This window comes from Saccostrea cucullata, unplaced genomic scaffold (assembly GCF_032062105.1).
Source record: "Saccostrea cucullata isolate Sc308-1 unplaced genomic scaffold, CSIRO_AGI_Scuc_v1 ctg5895, whole genome shotgun sequence".
In the NCBI taxonomy this organism is placed as follows: Eukaryota; Metazoa; Mollusca; class Bivalvia; order Ostreida; family Ostreidae; genus Saccostrea; species Saccostrea cuccullata.
In genome coordinates this window covers 56,188-75,398 of record NW_026920047.1, presented here as the reverse complement: position 1 = coordinate 75,398, position 19,211 = coordinate 56,188, and the positions used below count along the sequence as shown (strand labels likewise).

Below are 19,211 nucleotides of genomic sequence, written 5' to 3'. Positions count from 1 at the left end.
GTTTGGTTAAAATTGGCCCATTGGTTCTTGAGAAGAAGTCCAAAATGTGAAAAGTTTACAGACGGACAATGGACAAAACTCACTTGAGCCTTCGGCTCAGGTGAGCTTAAAAGGTTTCCTTTTTGTTTTGCATAGATTAGAGTTTACTAGGTCTGGCAGAGTTCAGCATGTATTCCGTCAGTACCTTTAATTTTGATTATTTTTCAATAAATAAATTTAATTCTTAGTCATTTTTTACGGTGGTATATTTAGGACACGAAATTATTTTTTTTTTAATACCAGAAAAAAATTATCTTGTGAAATCGAGATAATATCTTGTGAAAACGACTTATTATCTTGTGAAAACGAGATAATATCCTGTGAAAACGAGATATTATCTTGTGAAAACGACTTATTATCTTGTGAAAACGAGATATTATCTTGTGAAAACGACTTATTATCTTGTGAAAACGAGATATTATCTTGTGAAAACGACTTATTATCTTGTGAAAACGAGATATTATCTTGTGAAAACGACATAATTATCTTGTGAAAACGAGATAATATCTTGTGAAAACGACTTATTATCTTGTGAAAACGAGATATTATCTTGTGAAAACGAGAAAATAATATTATCTTGTGAAAACGAGATATTATCTTGTGAAAACGAGAAAATATCTTGTGAAAACGAGAAAATGTCTTGTGAAAACGAGATAATATCTTGTGAAAAACGAGATATTATCTTGTGAAAACGACATAATATAATAAGTCGTTTTCACAAGATAATATGTCGTTTTCACAAGATAATAAGTCGTTTTCACAAGATAATATCTTGTTTTCACAAGATTATATCTCGTTTTCACAAGATAATAAGTCGTTTTCACAAGATACTAGTAATATCTCGTTTTCACAAGATATTATCACGTTTTCACAAGATAATAAGTCGTTTTCACAAGATATTATCTCGTTTTCACAAGATAATATCTCGTTTTCACAAGATAATTATGTCGTTTTCACAAGATAATTTTTTTCTGACAATAAAAAAAAAATAATTGCGTGTCCTAAATACACTGTATACCACCGTATTTTTTACCTATTCTGCGAAATATTAAAAAATGTAATATTCCTAATGTTACTTTCAACACTACATGCATCAAGTCTCCAGTATCTGAGTTACAATGTTATTTCTATGACATGCTGTTAAGTTATTCAGTCTTTACGGTTTATTCAAAGAGATCCTCATTCTTGGTGCAGACTTTAGACACAGGTTCCACATCAGTGCAGGCATGCTAATTACCCCAGTAATTAAAGGGACCTGGGAACCTTCCTTCAAAACAAAGGCCTGACCAAAGCAGGTCATAAATATAGAGCAAATTCAAGGTTTTTTGCCATTTTTTATTCTTTGTGCAACAATTAAAAGTTTGAATTTTAAATCTTAAAGTAGCAGTCTATTTTAAAACAATATGACTCATGAACGCTTAAAATTCAAAGATGCAAATACAATGAAGGCATCTTATATCATGATGAAATATGAAGATAAACAGTACTGTCAAGCTCAAAGTCCATTGACAACAGTATGAATTCGGAGCAGAGCAAACAGAGACTTCTTCATACATAAGAGGTGGGATCAGGTGCCATTTAGAAGTAAGCATTCTTTAGATCTGTTGATAGGTAACACCCACCATATGCTTTATGCACAGATTGTTTGCTTCACTATATAATCTTAATTAATTTCTGTCCCCATACCTTGATATTGTCTGAGACCCCTTTGTCACTCAAACATTCAACAAATGTCTCAAAGGCATAGTTCAGGCCGGGAACCAGCAAAGGCACCTGATAAACATTGAAAGACGTTTAGTATAAAAAAATGTTTCGATTTCATCTGATCATACATTGTAATTTTACAACAAAAAATATAATTTCTTAAAAAGATCTTAGTTTGAAATGAAAATTATGGAAGAATACAGACCTCAATGAAGGATTTTTTGAAGGAGTACAGTTTTTCTTCTTATAAGAACGTAATCAGTAGACTGGTGGAGGGCTGACTGAGGGACGTGTTCTGTAGATTGACCGTTAGTTTGAAGGTAGGACCGATTCCTTGTACCTGAAGTATCATGTTCATACAAATATAAGCATTTATTATATAGAATTATTTGCATTAAATTTTACTGTTAAATCCCCTTTTTAGCCTCAAAATAATTATTCTTTATAATTAATTTAAAAGTAAGGATAATTTAAAGAACCGAATTCGATATACGGGATATTTGGAAATAATAGATCTACTTTTGTGGTTTAAGGACGGAAACCCCCGACAATTGCAGGAATCGATCAGAATTGAGACCATGCAGCTATGCAATGTAGCTATGCACCTTTAGTGCAACAGCAATGCTGTATTATACATGTATATACGATTATGTACATTACAGACCTGAGCATTGAGTTTGAGTGGCTTGATGTCACTTGTACTATAACACAATACAGACCTGAGCATTGAGTTTGAGTGGCTCGGTGTCACTTGTACTATAACAAAATACAGAACTGAGCATTGAATTTGAGTGGCTCGGTGTCAATTGTATTATAACACAATACAGACCTGAGTGTTGAGTTTGAGTGGCTCGGTGTCACTTGTACTATTACACAATACAGACCTGAGCATTGAGTTTGAGTGGCTCGGTGTCATTTGTACTATAACACAATACAGACCTGAGCATTGAGTTTGAGTGGCTCGGTGTCACTTGTACTATAACACAATACAGACCTGAGCATTGAGATTGAGTGGTTTATGGTGTCACTTGTACTATAACACAATACAGACCTGAGCATTGAGTTTGAGTGTGTTGGTGTCACTTGTACTATAACACAATACAGACCTGAGCATTGAGTTTGAGAGGATCGGTGGAATCAGATGAGATCACTTGTACTATAACACAATACAGACCTGGGCATTGAATTTGAGTGGCTCGGTGTCACTTGTACTATAATACAATACAGACCTGAGTATTGTGTTTGAGTGGCTCGGTGTCACTTGTACTATAATACAATACAGACCTGAGCATTGAATTTGAGTGGCTCGGTGTCACTTGTACTATAATACAATACAGACCTGAGCATTGAATTTGAGTGGCTCGGTGTCACTTGTACTATAAAACAATATAGATAATATACAGGACTATGTACAATACAGACCTGAGCGTTGAGTTTGAGTGGATAGGTGTCACTTGTACTATAACACATTACAGACCTGAGCATTGAGTTTGAGTGACTCGGTGTCATTTGTAATATAACACAATACAGACCTAAGCATTGGGTTTGAGTGTCTTGGTGTCACTTGTACTATAACACAAAATAGACCTAAGCATTGAGTTTGAGTGGCTAGATGTCACTTGTACTATGACACAATACAGACCAGAGCATTGAGTTTGAGTGGCTCTGTGTCACTTGTACTATAACACAATACAGATAATATATATGACTATGTATACCGGTAATACAGACCTGAACATTGAGTTTGAGTGGCTTGGTGTCACTTGTACTATAACACAATACAGACCTAAGCATTGAGTTTGAGTGACTTGGTGTCATTTGTACTATAAAACAATACAGACCTGAGCATTGAGTTTGAGTGGCTCGGTGGAATCAGATGAGATCACTTGTACTATAACACAATACAGACCTGAGCATTGAGTTTGAGTGTGTTGGTGTCATTTGTACTATAACACAATACAGACCTGAGCATTGAGTTTGAGTGGCTCGGTGGAATCAGATGAGATCACTTGCACTATAACACAATACAGACCTGAGCATTGAGTTTGAGTGGCTCGGTGTCACTTGTACTATAACACAATACAGACCTGAGCATTGATGGGTTTGGTTTCTCCATAGGTGTCTTACTATGCCCCAGTAATGGAGAAATTGTGGGTAGATGAGTTTTTGTTTTGTACATCTGTCTGTTTATCTATTTGTGTTTGTCTACAAAAACTTTAACTAAGCTTGTCTATAATTTTGGACTGGGTATGGCTTTCATATTTCACAGACCTTGTATTCCACGTGAAAAGGCCCTTTTTTTGGTACCACCAAATATTATTTCTTGACCTTGGAGTTTGGTCTTCTTTTACAAAAAATACCAAACCTTAACCAGTAAACTTTGTCATAACTTTTGAACTGTTGGTGGTTAGGGCGTTCATACTTCATATGTGTATTCATGGTGACAAGACCTTTCAATTGGTATAACTATTTTTGACCTTTCGACCTTGGCCTTAGAGTTAAACCCTCTTGGTAAAAAAAAATAACCTTGGCAGTTACTTTTGAACAGTTATAACAATAAGATCTCTTACATCACATGTATATTCCTTGGGAAATGACCTTCTAATAAATTTTCATTAATCAATTCAGTACGTAAATTATATGAACAAGGCAGCTGGCTACTTTAATAAGTTTTAAAAATAAATTATATTGAATGTTCACTTTTAATTATCAATTTCAGCTAAAAAAATATATGTACTTAAGAGAAGTAATCTTGATACTAGTAGTTTATAATAACAATGAATAAGAATTCAGCCAAGTAAGAAAAGGAGTGCTAATTTAAATCCTCAGTACACATAGACCAGGAAGTAAAATATATCTGACAGGTAGATAACACGGGTAGGTGGATCATGTGATACCTGTACAGATCAGAGATAGACATTGTACAAGTATTTGACAAGACAGGTGCCATTATAATCTGCAGGTAATATTCATGGATGAATTTATTTGATAAATCTTGTTTATAAGAATAAGATAATTTTTAAATATATAAACTGAATAAAAAATGATTATGCATTGTAACTTCATGTACTAGTCTACAAATTAATATTTATGTGAATTCTATACCCATAAAGAAGGATTATTTAAAGCTAAAAAAATGGCTTGTCTCAGGGACTTGTGTTTCAGTACTTTGCAATGCGTGGATTATTCTTATTATCAAAATAACATATTTGAGAAAAAATGCCGGGTAGGACATTGGAAAATCTTTGAGATGATGTGAAGAGTATGCTATGATGGAGCATATCATGTGACTGTCTCCACTATGGGTGGAACAGAGGCATGTATACATATATGGTATACATGTAATATAAAAAGAGAAGTTTACTTTTCAGAAGAAAACACTAAAACCTGATTTGGTTTCTTTTATGGAAATTATTAAATTAGTTTGGCAAAAATTTTGATCACCCTTCATACATTAGCGGCAGGAAAGTTCTTTTTTTTGGGGGGTGGTGTTATACCTTTTTCTTCATGTCAGACGTTCAAACAAAAAGACTCGTCTGATTGATTTTGTATGTTGTTTACGTCCCTTTCAAGATTTTTTCACTCATATAGAAATGCCTCCACTTGCCGATGGAGAGCTACAAATTTTGTCCTAAACTCGACACTCATGCACGGCCGTATTGAGCAGTGAGGGATCTTTTTCATGCCAGCCAGCACCTACTGTGACAAGGGACCTCTGTTAAAGAACTATATGCGGTATATTGCATATATTTGCCCCCACAAAAGTCAAATTTTGAAAACTTCCTGAAATGTGCTGACTTAAATAAATCGTATAAGAAATATAAATGCAGAAAATATTATAGTGTCAAAGCAGTGTATTCACAATTTTTGTTTTCATGACGTCACAAACCAGTCCGATTTTATATCCTTTTTCAGAAAGAGGACAAAATGGACAAAATTTCAGCAATTTTAGCTTTAAAATTTATAGAGCGCAAGTTTGTTCAGGAACAATACTGACATATTTCATTTACATCATCATTCTACGCATTATATCAAAACATTGATCCTGAACACACATGCACTCGGTGACTTTTACTCAAAATATCGACGAAATATGTACATTTGTCTGTAAAATTCATAAAAAACTGAAATTTACGTCATGTTTGTGACGTCATTACGTACATATGGCGTCATTACTTATGAAAATATCCAGTGCTTTGAAGTCAGCATATACTCCCCTGTTTACGAACTTGATTAAATATATCTCCATCAAAGTTTGATTTGGGGGGCAAATATTGGTTATTACCGAATTAAGCTCTTTATATGCAGTCTCATCCAAAGGAGCGGTCTCCATGTCTCACAGTGAGATTTGAACCTGCGATGTAAGGGTTTACTCGTTACTTTGCAACTCTGGAGTAAGACGTTCTAACCACTGCACCATGCAGGCAACATTGATGATATCAACTTATTCTAAATTTTTGTTCTCATTAAATAAAATATGTATTAAAGATTTGCAATTTTTATTCCAAACATTTATTTTAAATTTAATGCATTAAATACTATAAATTAACAAGAAATATATTGTTTACTTATAAGAACAAAAATCTAAGCACCTGTGAAAAGGTGAATACATGTAATTAAATTTTTTTTTAACTTTGAAATCTAGAAATTTGAGTCATTTCCCTTTTCAATGATTCATGTGGTAGATTTTGTCCTGATGCAGCAATGCCTGAGAAATGAGAAATTATTGATCACTGGTAATTTTTTTGGCACTGTTTATTTTATTGAAGTGATATCAAAATGTTTTATGAAATGCCTTTTTTTCCATGCTAGGTTTATTAAATCATGGACCCTCGTACCAGTGCCCAGGATGTGATGCGATGTGACCTGTGTGAGACCGCTGTGGTACAGATGCACTGTGATACATGTCTTGTCAACCTGTGTACAGCTTGTGTAGGAGAACACATGATTTCTGATGAATCCAAGGACCACAAAGTCGTCAAATTTCAGGCCAGGAAATCCACTCCCCTCTACCCTTCATGTATTTTGCATAACAATCAATGTATATTGTACTGTAAACAATGTGAACTTTCTGTTTGTTCAGAGTGCCTTACTTCTGATCAACATCTAGGTCATAAATTTTCTGACATCTTAAATGTTGTAAATGAAAAAAAGGATAAAATTATCAAAGAACAAAGTGAATTACGCGAGACAATTTATCCCACCTACCAGGACATTGCCTCTGATGTACAAAACAAAATGAGTCAGTTAGAAAAAGAATATGGAGATCTATCAACAGCCATAACAAAACATGGAGAGGACTTGCTCAGAGAAATTGACAAACTTGTCCAGAAACTTAAAGCTGAAGTTGATGAGATGAAAAACACACAGTTACCCAGGTAGCACAAAACGTTTTCATAACATTATATTCGGGTTGTCAGGATGTTATTCCAAAACGTTTTTGACATAACGTTTGAAAAATGTTTTTATAACGTTTTGTATAGGTTATAATGACGATTTTAGAAAACGTTTCTCAAAAACATTTTTAAAATGTTTTTCATAACGTTTGATACTGGTTGGAAGGAAGTTTTTTTAAAACATTTTTGCATAACATTTTTACATGTAATGATATTAGGAATAATTTTTATTACTTAAAAAGCATAGTAAAAAGTGTTTTCACATTCCATTGTTTGGGGGAAAAATATTCTTAAAAACTACAGTATGATATTAAGAATATATTGCACAGTATGTGGTGTATTGTGTTTACTCAAATTTAAAAAAAAATTAAATTGAATTAAAATTGTAATTAATTCTAGGTACAAATGTTACCAGAAAACATGAATATAACATTGTTTTAAAATGTTTGGAAAACATTGTTAAAACGTTATAGAAACAACAAACATCTATATAATTCATTTCTAAAAAAAATACATTTACTGATTTAGCATTTACTTTTTTGTTTGTTTGTTATTGATTACTTGGGGATGTCTTTTAAAGCATATTGAGGGGGGGGGGGGGGTTGGACAAATTTTTTTTTTTCATTAAATTCAGTTCTTCTTTAATTGTTTTATGCCACATTCCTAAAACATTGTGAAAAAACTGTATTAAAAGCCGTTTTTAATGTATTTTTCTAAGATGTGATGTAGTTCAACAAAGTAAAGTGCATTTTTTTTTCACTTGTGTTGTTTCCTCCTTGATAATGTGTTTATCAAAAGTTAATTGAGTCGCACAGCGGGATGCCGTGGTTAGCGCTCGCTCCTTGCTGCAAACTATTTCCACGTGATCTATATAGGTCAAATTATCAAGATTTTGAAAAACCGGGCAGCATTTTGAAAGACAAAGAACAGGATTAAGGTAATATTTTACATCATCGTATGATATGTTGAATTTTAAGTAATATTCAATATGTATACATATATTAAGAAATTGTATTATAGTAGTAAGTGTATGTATAAGCCTAAATCATTCCTTGTAAATGGTTGAACATTTCACTGATATTTGAACTGGGCGGGTAATTTGTTGTTTTTGAAGTAAACTGATCATCTAAGTTTATCATGATTGTGCATTTACATAAATGTTTTATGACTTGTGTCTAGTGTGAGTTTTCTTTATTAATGTGTACTTCATGTCAATCATGTGTAGTATAATAACCCCAGGCTAAGAGATAAATTTTAAAATTTAGAGCTTCAAAACATGATTTGAATAGATCGAGTATGTTTGATTTGATTTGAACATATTTTATTATGTAAGATACATAATTGGATTGGGCAGCAGGCATAGCCTATATGAGCCCTCTCCAAAGGTACAAGGTTAATTAATACACATATAGTAACAGGTTTATATATGACCAATAAGTTATATATAGCTGACACAACTTTAAATAGAACATAGGGGAAAGAAAGATACATGAGTAAAGATAGAAAAAGAAAAAAAACAACAACAAATGAATACCGGTTTATAAATGTGGAAATGAACTGAATCGAAAAAATGAGAACTACAGCAATTTATAAACATACAATGAATGTGTATTTAATTTAAGACATAAACTGGAATAAGTATTACATAGTTACACTTCATTTATGAAACCTTTTGGTTTGTGATATATAATTGTGAACACAATCAAATAATTTCATATTTTTTGCATATGAAATACTACTATCACCAAATAATAAAAGATTTAGGGAAATAGGAATAGGATTTTGTAGGTCTATACTAGATATACAGTGAAAAAGAGTGTTTCTTTGCTCATCATAACATGGGCATTCGAAGAAAAAATGATATGAATTTTCTATATGAAAATCACAATCGAGTATGTTTGCGAGGGGGAGTGTGTGTAAGTGTGTGTGTGTGTGTGGGGGGGGGGGGCTTATCAAGTTAAATACTTCTTTGAAAATGTTAAATGATTTGTATTTATATTCAATATCATGTATATATTCACAATTTACAATTCTTGGAAATAAATATCATATTTCATTTACAGCGGCTGTTTGCAAAGACTAAATATACCTTTTAAAAGATCACATGTAGTGAGAGGAATTTGACATAATAAGGTTTGCTTAGGCACACCATGCTGGAGGGATTTACCAGGGTATTTTTTCTTTAAGGTATGTTTGAAGTTTCCTGACAAGAATGTACTACAGAGATAGATTTATTTAGTATACAATATATATTTTATAGAACTTTTGCCCAAAACACACTGTTGTCAAAAAAAAACAACAACAAAGTTTATTTTTTTTTTTATAAATAATTTTAGACTTTCCTTGTATTTATCGGATGTATGCTATATATAGTTTTAATTCTTCTAATGCATGGATATACATGTATATATGTATTTTACGAAAATGATTTGCGAGAATGATCATTCATTTTGTTAATTAAAGTTTTTCTCTAAATCTTTGTTTTTCAGAAGAATTAAAACAAAGAAGTCCAAGTGATCCAAATGCCAAAAGTGCCAAACATGATTTTCAAAGGAAGATATTGTGATTTTTTGTTTTAAATTTCAATTGTGACAAATCTTTTCTGTTAAGAAGACTTTTATTGACTGTGCGGATGTTTACAACAGTTCATGGATTATATTTGTGTAAAAAATCTGAACTAATTAAAACTGTAGGAAGTACAATGATTTTTATGTTGTAAAATATTTTTAAACGATTTAAAACATATAAGAAATGTTCTGAAAACGTTTTCAAAAACGTTTTGAAAACGTTTTCAAAAATGTTTTCAAAACATTGCAGGAAAATGATTTTGAAAAACGTTATGATAACGTTTAAAAAACCATACAAAATAACGTTGTAATAACGTTTTAGAAAATGTTTTTATAACATTTTGAAAACGTTTTTATAACGTTTTAATAACGTTGTTGTGTTACCTGGGTACAAACTCTACAGAAAAAACTGGATGAAATAAACAAGACAATGTCTGGCATCAAGGATGAAATCAATACATCCTGTACTGTTGAGAGTCTAATGAAGTTTCAAAGCTTTTTAATTTAAAATCTGTTAATATAGAAAGATATAAAAATCTACCTGAAAAAATTCTTCCATCTTTACCAAAAGAACTATATGCGGTATATTACATATATTTGCCCCCCCCCCCCCCCCCCCCAAAGTCAAATTTTGAAAACTTCCTGAAATGTGCTGAATTCAATAAATTGTACGAGAAATATAAATTAACAGAAAATATTATAGTTCCAGAGCAGTGTATTCACAATTTCTGTTTTTATGACGTCACAAACTAGTCCGATTTTATATTCTTTTTCAGAAAGAGGGCAAAATGGACAAAATTTCAACAATTTAAGCTTTAAAATTTATAGAGCGCATGTGTGTTCAGGAACAATATTGACATATTTCATTGATATTATCATTCTACACATTGTATCAAAATATTTATCCTGAACACACATGCGCTCGGTGACTTTTATTTAAAATATCGACGAAATATGTACATTTTTCTGCAAAATTCATAAAAAACTGAAATTTACGTCATATTTGTGACGTCATTACGTACATATGACGTCATTACTTATAAAATTATTCAGTGCTTTGAAGTCAGCATATACTCCCCTGTTTAAGGACTTAATTAAATATTACTCCATCAAAGTTTGATTTTGGGGGGCAAATGTTGGTTAATACCGCATATAGTTCTTTACACAAGGCAGAAAGCAAGGAGGAGATATTAGTAATCTGTTTGGAACCTTATCATCAAGTTCATTAACTTCAGATAAACATGGCTACAGCATGAAGACAACACAGAAATCACCAGAAGCTGGATCCTCTCCTCCAGTCAAACAGCTGCTTGATAAACCAGAGACTGCCTCCACCACAGACACTGGGTATGGACAACTTTACAATGTGGCCTGTGTGAGTGATGAAGAAATCTGGACGAGTGGAAATGGCAGCACCATGAAACTCTACAGCATCAATCAGGGATCACCACTCAAGTCAATCCGAACCAAGTCAGGGAACAATCCATTGAATATAGCCATGACAAAAAGTGGAGATCTAGTTTATACTGATTACAATGATAAAACTGTGATCATTGTGAAGAATGAGAAGATAGATGAGGTGATCAGATTACAGAACTGGAAACCTCGCGGTGTCTGTAGTACTTCCTCTGGTGACCTTCTGGTTATCATGATCAGTGATGATAACAAACAAACAAAAGTTGTCTGTTACTCTGGCTCCACAGAGAAACAAACCATTCAGTTTGATGATCAAGATAAACCTCTTTATTCATTTAATTCTGATTACATAACTGAGAACAGGAACCTGGATATCTGTGTGTCTGACTGGGGAGCTAAAGCAGTAGTGGTGGTCAATCAGGCCGGGAAACTGAGATTCAGGTACACTGGACATACTCCAACTCCAAAGAACCTACCATTCTATCCACGAGGAATCACCAAAAACAGTCAGAGTCACATCCTTACAGCTGATCGTAACGATGACTGTGTTCACATCATAGACCAGGATGGACAGTTCCTCCGGTACATAAACTGTGGATTAAATAATCCAATAGGACTTTGTACAGATACAAATGACAATCTGTTTGTTGCTGAAAATCACGAAGGGAAAGTGAAAAAAATAAAACTTTTGCAATGAAAAAGTATAACCATGGATAAAAATTTTTACTGAGATACTAACAATCAAACAGTACATGAAAATCTTGAAGACACCCAGGTGTATTTATATAAAATACATGGTTACTGTCTTGAAATATAAGCGATATTTGGGCGAGGGTAAGAAAACGTGATAGAGGGCGAGGCTTGCCGAGCCCTCTTACGTTTTCGACCCGAGCCCAAATATCACTTATATTTCAAGACTGTGAGTTTCCATGTATTTTGTTTATCCTGCAACATATTCTTTACATTTGAACATCCAAAAGTAGCTATTTTTTGACATATTTAGGCACATCTCTGCAGTTATAACTATGACGCCATGGCGTAAACATTGCAATATATATATGACGTCACAATGCTTTTAGAGCGTCGGAATACATGCAAGAGGCTTTATTAGGGCAGTGACCGGATAAAGCTTTGGTTTATTAGGTTACCTTTATTAGGTCAATGCAAGGGGTAGTTGCAGGATAAAAACTGATACACAGTACGTGATGTCAATGTTGACAAGAGAAATATTTATGTAAGTTTAAACTGTCACAATAAATGAAGAACCTAGATGGTTAAGTAAATGTAAGAAACAAGCACTCTCACAGTATTGCCTTAGCAATACCAGTCCCCTAACAGCAGGTGTAATCTAGTTCCTAATTAAAATTGAAAAATGCCATAATTCCAAAAATAATATTTGAAGTGGAACAAAATGCAAACTTGATATATAACTCATCAAGGTAAAGTCACATACCAGAAATCAGCTCAATATTTGCAAGCATTTGGAAAAAAAATGCTGAAAACCCTTTAAAATTAAAAGATTGTAATACAGTGTGCTGTCAAAATCAATGAAGCAAAATGAAAATGTAACTCATCAGGATACACTCACATACCAAACATCAGCTCAATATCACATGCATTTAGTGAAAAAGCACAAAACCAATTTAAGGAGGAAAAAATTCTGTCAATGAATTTTTTTCGTATTTTTTAAATTACTAATTTAATACGTACTTAACATTTTAAAACAGTCCTATCATGGGATTTTTTGACTTATTAAAAAGATATCGCCTCACAAATACCGCCCTGTATAGAGTTTGTATGGAGTTTAGATACTTCATGTTTACGGGCCTATAACGGAGTCCATCATGCGAATTTTTTTGCACAAATAATAAATGAGTTAGATAACACTATATACTCAAATATTTGAGAATATTTATAGTGTTTAAATTATCTGAAAGCATTTGTTTTAATTTCATATAGTATATGGGTGGGATAATTTCTGCATTTTTCAAGGCAGCTTCAACAACTAAAACCTCATTTTTGAAAAAGTCTGTCAATAAATATTTCTAAATTTACGATTGATTGTCAGTCCTTCATCATAATAATTAACTGCATAAATATCGAAAGTTGAAGCTTACTTCAATATCGCACAGGATATTGTTGAATTAGACGTAAGCATGATAAAAACGCTTCATGTTTGCATTTTCTCAGTGCGGGAAATCAATTGTGACATCACACGAAAACATAAACATTCAAAATTATCTAAATAGAGAGAATCTCTGCTATTAAACATGAAAAAATATTAATTTAAAAAATCTGCTTCAGAAATTCATCATGATACATTGACTGTGACCTGTTTAGCATGATCATAACGGATGTAGTTACTGTGTGTACTTGATTTCACTACACTGAGAATTCAAACACTACGTCTATGACGTTACTGACGTCAGACTGCAAGGTAAAGAGAAACGAATGTGTGGATTTGGCAATTTCATAATATCTAAATGCTGGAAAGATCTTTTAAAATTTTAAATATTAATTTCCAAAATTAAATGTTTAAAAAACAATTTTAGAATAATTTTTCACAAGAACTGTTGATTTTAACGTTTAACATGTACATCAGCATCGACTATGACGTAATCTGTCTTTTTAGTCATGTGACATGTGCCCTGTCTCCCCTTAAGTGGGTAGCAATTGCAATCCTTACTCAAGCACACATATGCAACACCCTGTCCAGAAAAGAAGTATCTTCTATAAAAGGTTTACAGATAATAAAAGACAAACCACTGACGTGTTTGTAAAACATAGATGCCCCATATGGCATATTTATCAAAAGTACATTGATGATAAACTCAATCAGAGTAAAAAATGCTTATACCCAAAGAAAGTCCTTGCCACAAGAATTATAGACAACACAAAAGTAATATAAAACCCCTACCAACAAATGTTCAAAAGTTATGGCCAAAATTAAAGTGTTTTTCAAAAACAGGTCAAACCAGAAATTCAAGGTTATAAATTTTTGGTACTCAAAGAATTTTTAGGTCTTGTCATGAAATACACACAAATGAAAAAAAAAACCTACTAAAAAATGTTCAAAAGTTATGGTCAATGTTTAAATTCTATACTGGTAGATCAAACACCAAGGTCAAGGTTATGAGGACAAAAATGTGAGTACCCTCCAAAAAAGTTTTGTCATAAGAAATATAAATGAAAATGACTTTGAAAAATTTGTTTTGCTTATAAATAGTAAATCTTCTCAAAATGATGTGATGGGAAAATTTAGTGATCTAATGTATACCCTCTTACTGAGAAATCATGATACATACTGACTGCACTCTCTCTCTCCCTCATGGTCTGGTCCACAAACAGCTTGGTTTTCTTCGGGACGTTGAGGCGAGAGTTCTGAGCGGCGGCGGGGGGGGACCCCCAGACAAATCCTTCTCCTCAAACGTCGCATTCCTCTTCAGAATCTTAATCATCAACCCACCACCTAGAGAAAGAGGAATGGAGTATCATACAAAAAAGTCGAAACTTGATTTCACAAACAGAAAAAATGAATTTCAAAGTTAACATTCAACAAAGCTAGCCTAATGACTGAAGCCCCATTTCAAGAAAAATTCTATTTTCTATTAATATAAAAGTAACATGTTTAATGGTGTACTTCAAGGGTCAGTGCTGCTGTATTTATTACTTGATATGATCAAAAACCTTTATGTACATTTTAACTTCAATCTAGCCTACTAAGACTAGGTTAGTTACAATATCATAATTGAGTCTAAAACGTAAGGGCATATTTGATCTACTCTAAAGTAATTTTGATAAAAAGCATGTTGAGTTATTTTTCTTCAGTGTGAACTTTTTCTGGTATTGCCAAGGAAACTTGAATGGCAAGTGGCTTTTTCTCCCATTTGTTGCACTTACTATTACAAACCCAGCTGAGATACTCAATAGCTACTTACCATTTAGGGTCATTATGAGAGTTCCCTCCTCTCGGCCAAACTGTCCGAACTTGAGCCCCTTGACGACGTAGTCCGTCTTGATGACGTTGACGAGGTACTTTTCCTTGTAGATGTGGACCTGACAGTTATTGAGAGCCACTATCACCGCCTTAAAGCCCTTACTCTTGTAATTACACCTCCATAGTCGTCATACTTCCCAGTAACTTTACTGTTCACAACCTCTTACTCTAAATAGCAGAACTTTAAGAGATCTTCAATAACCTTTTGTTCGCAGTTTATTTAAATTAAAACATAAAGTATAGAGAGAAATCATATTTTCAGCTCCCACAAAATAAAATTCACTTGAAAGGTTTACTTCCTCTTGCTGTAACGCGCTAAGACTGCTAAGGGATCAATTCATGAGCTTTATAACATACAGTGAAACTTTGTTTTCTCCAACACAGATATCTGGAAAAACATGGATATCTGCATGCTCACCCATCCATAAAATGTAGGTCAGATCCAGCACACTAAGCAAGACAGATTGTATGCACCCTTAGATGTATCATCCATGTAAGCCTGGTCAATATAGGGCTTAAAATTAGTTTGCAATTTGGAAATTAGACCTACACCGAAAATTTAAATCTGTACCAAAAACTTTCCGTCCAGCATCCAAAGAAAGCCTCGTAATATGCATTTATAAATGTCTCTTCCATGCAAATTTGGCCGTCATAGAGCTCACGATTACTTAGAAATGAGACCTACACCAAAACCTTTGACATGTTTACTCATCTGAAATATGTAGGTAAGATACAGCATCCCAGGCAAACCTAATAGTATGTATCGCCAGATTATCATCATTGCAAAAATTTTATCCCGATTCAATAACATAAACCTAATCATACCTTTGTTGAAATTGCAGCAACTGAAATCTTATTTGGAACAATGAAACACTTTAGAAGCGTCTTTCTGGAGAACAGGTATTCAAAAAATCTATTGGAATTCCCATGGGTACAAATTGCGCTCCGTTATTAGCAGACTTATTTTTATATTCATATGAAGCAGAATTTATTCAAAATCTTATGCGTGAAAAGAAGAAAACACTTGCTGTGGCCTTCAACTTGACATTTATATATATAGACGACGTATTGTCAACTACACTGTAATAATGATAATTTCCATTCATACGTACGTCGATACGATATATCCTGGTGAGCTTGAGATAAAAGATACCATAGAGTCCTTATGCAGCAATATACCTTCATCACCTGCATACGGAGTATATATATATCTCAGTTGATTCGATAGGCAAGAGCATGCTCTACGTATAAACACTTTCTAAACAGAGGTAAATTATTGACAAGCAAGTTGATGAAACAAGAATATCAGCAGTCTCGTTTAAAGTAATCATTTTGTAAGTTCTATGGTCGATACATTGATCTTGTCAGCAAATACAATTTATCATTGAGTCAAATGCTGACTGACGTTTTTCATACCAATTGTTAGTCCATTATTTATACACTGGATTGACGACGGATTTTTTCACCCATTATTTCCTGATCATGATAACGAGCGGGTGTGTCCGGTCGGCAGGGGATGCTCACTCCGCCATGGCACCTGATCCCACCTCTGATGTTTTGGGGGTCCGTGTTTGCTCTGCTCTTACTTTGTATTTATGGACTTCGAGATTCCATACTGTTCATTATCTCCATATCCTTCTTCCATGCATGTCTCATGAATGTAGGACATAGAAGTACTTAAAAGACAACTGCTCCAAAAACCTTAACCTGGGACGCCGACTGTTTGACGTAGGTTCCCAAACTTGGTTGAGATGAGCAAAAACTATACAACAGGGGCGGAATCCCTCTCCTTATTGCAAAAAATGTGCTTGTACGAGTACATGAGATAATGGTAACGTAGCAACAAAACTTTATAATAAACACGACGTCTTAAACTCCCATTCCTTATGTACGAGGGTCGTTCAAAAAGTAACGCAATACTCAGTGTATCGTAATAAATGTTTGGGCATTTGATTTTATTTTTTCATATTTGAAAAGTTCTATTTAAGATCAACTAAATCCAGAAAACCCCACGAATTTTCATAGTGACTTTGCAAAGAAATTCATTTTTAAACTAAGCATGGTCACTACACTGAGCTGAAAACTGTTTATAAATGATCTCTGCCAAGAAGATGAAAATAAGTGCGTATTTGAAAACTGCGCTTTTTACATCAATCGCCACAAACCTCATATTTAAGATAAAATTTTTATAAGTGGAAAAAATAATCTTTAAGGCTGTATACTTTTCAGATGGATTCAATAATTCAGAAGAAAAAAAACAAGGGTTCAAATATAACATAATATGGTCAATTGAAATTTGTGGGAACATCACAAAATATCGACTTTATGTGCAACATGTAATTTGAAAATGCTATTTTTACATGGAAAGACATTGTTAGAATACTTAACATTAAATCGTCACAGCATTTTGTAGAATTCAAACAAAGGAACAACATATAACAATATTTCAATCAGATAGGTGCCTTATTTTCTCACAAAAGTGCAAGAGAGAACATTCGTTAAATGTGCATACGTTTTACTTAAAAACACATTTTTAAACAAAATTGAAGAATTGATAAACTTGCTTAATGTATGACGAAACATTGGTGCTCTTATTATAGTCGTAAAATATGATTAATGATAAAAAATGAGGAATCAAAGAAAAGGGTGTCATTTAATTAGGATAAAGAGAAGTAATGGCTGCAAACATGTTTTATTAGTTTTCACGTATCTATGGAAGTCCATTAAAACATGAACATACATCCAAATGAAGGACTAGCAATAGTAAGTTTTATCTTCAAATCGCATAAAGGAAAGTTGAACAGATTTTTTGCAAAGGAAGTCCAAAATTCGGTGACCATGGTATTTTTTCTGTGCTTAACAACGCAGCTGGATATACTCTTAAAGAAAAAATAAAATTTTGAAAAATAGAAAGTATACAGGGCTTTTCAATGACCCAAATTAGTTTAATTGCAGCCACTGTGAGATCTTTTCGTCCCCAAAACACATGAAAACAATCAAAGGAAGATTTTACAATGTTAGATATGCCATGGGAAATGATATTTCTCAGTGGCTTTGGGGTATCCCTAAAGATAAGTATGCTGAGGATATATGTTCATGGATTCAAAGACTTAAGACACATGTTACTGGTAACAGGGAATGCATTTAGGGATTGAAACTATTAAGAATATGTATTACGTACTTTTCTTACTTTTAGATGACATGTTGCATTATTTATTGAACGACCCTCGTAGACATATATCCTTACCATGGACATCTGGGGATGATATCTACAAGTTGATTTGATGTTCTACATGCGAACAATTTCTATTGACACTCAAGGCAAGCTATAGATAAACAAATAAGGAAGCTATAGACAAACAAATACACGAAACAAAAAAAAACAGCAGTGACAGTCTTGTTAAAACTCATCGTAAAACTTATGTAATTTTTATGGTCTACACAATGACCCTTTATGCAGAATTTAATACAATCTATCATTAGGGTCAGACGACACTTTCCTCAAAAATAAATAATTTTTCCCAAGAATTCGTCATTGAAGTATACATGTATACATGCTTTTACAGGTTTCCTCACAAAAAAATTAGGGTACCTTACCAGGCATTTGGACAAGATACCAGAGGGTCATACTTCTAATATAACACTTATGGGTAATTTTCTGAATTGCCTTTATCACAATTTTGGTGTTTCTTATACAGTTTTATTCAAAAACATTATGAAAACAATGTAGAAATCAGGAGAGAATGACGAATAAGAATAAGTTTTAATATAATACCAAGAGATACAAAATATATTATAATTTGAGGAACGTGTCATCTGACCTTAAGTAATGAGCTGGCTGAGGTTTTTATGCTGATTGTTAGGCCATTATGTACTCAATGAATTGTCAACATATGTTTTCCCGTTTAATTCCCGTTTGACAAGAAACACATGGTGAGTGAGGCAGATGAAAAGGGTTACTTACTCCTCCATGCCACCTGATCCCATCTTTGATGTTTTAAAGGTTCATTATTATTCTGCCCCTGATTTGTATTGATTCATTAGACTTTTGAGTTAAATTACCGTTTGATTTTTCATATTTTAATTTAATTT

The 19,211-nt window shown here is 33.2% G+C and overlaps 3 protein-coding genes and 1 long non-coding RNA gene across 4 annotated transcripts in view; 3 read left to right on the top strand and 1 right to left on the bottom strand.

Moving 5' to 3' along the window:
- Positions 1-4,676: 4,676 nt before the first annotated feature.
- LOC134242245 (uncharacterized) overlaps positions 4,677-19,211 on the top strand; it is a 34,431-nt gene continuing 19,896 nt past the window's right edge. The window contains exon 1 of the mRNA XM_062724339.1: positions 4,677-4,705. The gene's annotated coding sequence lies outside the window, so the exon portion shown is untranslated. The remainder of the gene's footprint in view (positions 4,706-19,211) is intronic.
- LOC134242146 (uncharacterized) lies at positions 7,948-9,697 on the top strand. Its single transcript, XR_009986808.1, has 3 exons — positions 7,948-8,076; positions 9,203-9,326; positions 9,629-9,697. It is a non-coding gene; the product is annotated as an uncharacterized LOC134242146 (long non-coding RNA).
- Positions 10,872-11,899, top strand: LOC134242135 (uncharacterized). Its single transcript, XM_062724171.1, has one exon. It carries the CDS (start codon positions 10,959-10,961, stop codon positions 11,817-11,819), a length of 861 nt encoding a protein of 286 aa, XP_062580155.1. The 5' UTR covers positions 10,872-10,958; the 3' UTR covers positions 11,820-11,899.
- LOC134242161 (Bardet-Biedl syndrome 1 protein-like) lies at positions 14,449-15,541 on the bottom strand. Its single transcript, XM_062724218.1, has 3 exons — positions 15,477-15,541; positions 15,061-15,236; positions 14,449-14,591 (listed from the first exon to the last, which is right to left on the bottom strand). Exons 1-3 carry the CDS (start codon positions 15,539-15,541, stop codon positions 14,449-14,451), a joined length of 384 nt encoding a protein of 127 aa, XP_062580202.1.

What these genes read in the sequence shown, in the direction of transcription:
- LOC134242135 (XM_062724171.1), top strand. Translation starts at nt 10,959, where the DNA reads ATGAAGACAACACAGAAATCACCAGAAGCTGGATCCTCTCCTCCAGTC.
- LOC134242161 (XM_062724218.1), bottom strand. Translation starts at nt 15,541, where the DNA reads ATGGGTGAGCATGCAGATATCCATGTTTTTCCAGATATCTGTGTTGGA. An exon ending in GGAGAAAACAAAGTTTCACT is followed by an intron (nt 15,237 to 15,476) that starts GTATGTTATAAA and finishes ACGACTATGGAG; the next exon opens with GTGTAATTACAAGAGTAAGG. An exon ending in TCTCATAATGACCCTAAATG is followed by an intron (nt 14,592 to 15,060) that starts GTAAGTAGCTAT and finishes CTCTTTCTCTAG; the next exon opens with GTGGTGGGTTGATGATTAAG.